This window comes from Echinops telfairi, unplaced genomic scaffold, assembly GCF_000313985.2.
Source record: "Echinops telfairi isolate 266 unplaced genomic scaffold, ASM31398v2 ScPeMD7_1;HRSCAF=3_0, whole genome shotgun sequence".
Taxonomy (NCBI): Eukaryota; Metazoa; Chordata; class Mammalia; order Afrosoricida; family Tenrecidae; genus Echinops; species Echinops telfairi.
In genome coordinates, this window is record NW_022103896.1 from 67,758,292 (window position 1) to 67,759,738 (window position 1,447).

A 1,447-nucleotide genomic window follows, 5' to 3' on the forward strand; every position below is an offset into this window, starting at 1 on the left:
TTTTTAAATGTTGTGTTTCATTTTTACATTGTGGTCTTTTCTTAGGATGCCTTCAGCCACCCACTGCTTTCCATCATCCAGACCTTCAGCATGATGCTTGGAGATATCAATTATCGGGATTCCTTTCTAGAACCCTTCTTGAGGGATGAGTTGGCATATCCACTCCTGTCCTTTATACAACTTATTACATTCACATTGTTTGTTCCAATTGTCCTCATGAACTTACTGGTAAGTACTTCCCCCTTGTATTTCCTGCATGGTTGTTCTACGGGGGCATCTAATTGTAATGACTCACAGTTTCCTTCATCTCCTATCTTGGGGAGAAGGAGGATGGCTCATTTCTATGCCGTTAACAGTGCCAGTCTCAGAAACTCACAGGGGAGGCTCGACTCCATCCTATGAGTCGGTCACCATGATTCAAATGACTGAGTCAGGATTGCCTCGATGGCTGTAAATTTCAGTGCTTGCGGTATGCCAGGCAATGTGTGAGAATTGGGCACACACTGGGACATTCACTTGGCAGGTGCGTATCGAGCATCTTCTGAATACTGGGCATTTTTCTAGGTGTGGAAACAGTGGGGAACAATGCAGATCAACCCTCTGACTGGGAATTACCCAGGAAGCTCGATGCCAAACAAACACACGTGTCGCACAGTGCCCTGCTAACTGCTATGAATACCTAGTCCGCAGGCGAAGAGGATAAAGAGAGATGGTGTGTGGGGATGTTGTGTCAAAGGATAGGCTGGGGCCTTAGGAAGTTAGGATGAAGACCTTGTCTCTGCTCTTGAGTTTCTCATTGGTCAGAGATTCAAATGGACAAGCATCTGTCATGCAGCTCTTCTCTGCAGCATTTGGGCTTCTCTCGAAGAATCCATCCATCGGGCTCTGTTCTAATAATCCTTATGCACTGTCACTACAGTGATGTTCTGCTAATGAAAAGCTGAACACCATTCGCTGCTCTTCAAAGTCCTTTTTAAATGATTCTGCAAGCGTTTCAATCCAGATCCAAACCACCAGCATAGCATTCATGGGCCACTATGATGCTGCTCAGTTCCCACGCACTCCTCCTATTATGGACTAAAGTCACGTCTGAGTTTAGACACCGAGTAGCAGGCTTTCTCCATAGCCTTGGACTTTCTCCAGGCTGCTCTTTGTCCTGGAACACCCCGTGACCTTGAGCTCACTCTTTCTGAGCTTTCAAATCTCAGATTAAGCATCATGTCCTTTAGGCAGACCCCTTTTTGTTATCACAATTGGGTGGGGGGCACAGTGATAATAATAACAATATCTGTTTCATAGGTTGTGTGAAGATTAAACAAGCTAAGACAAAACACTTAAAGCAATGCTTGGCAGATGATAAGCATTCAATAAATGTTAGTTGCTATTAGATATTAATTATTGATCTGTTCTCTGACTCACAAACTCAGATGTCTTCAGAGCTCAGATA

General features: G+C 44.3%; 1 protein-coding gene across 1 annotated transcript in view; it reads left to right on the forward strand.

Moving 5' to 3' along the window:
• Positions 1-1,447, forward strand: part of TRPA1 (transient receptor potential cation channel subfamily A member 1) — a 57,956-nt gene that overhangs the window by 47,666 nt on the left and 8,843 nt on the right. Inside the window, 1 exon segment of the mRNA XM_045290234.1 lies at positions 1-228. This exon segment is cut by the window's left edge and continues 3 nt beyond it. Coding sequence (XP_045146169.1) covers positions 1-228 — 228 coding nt within the window.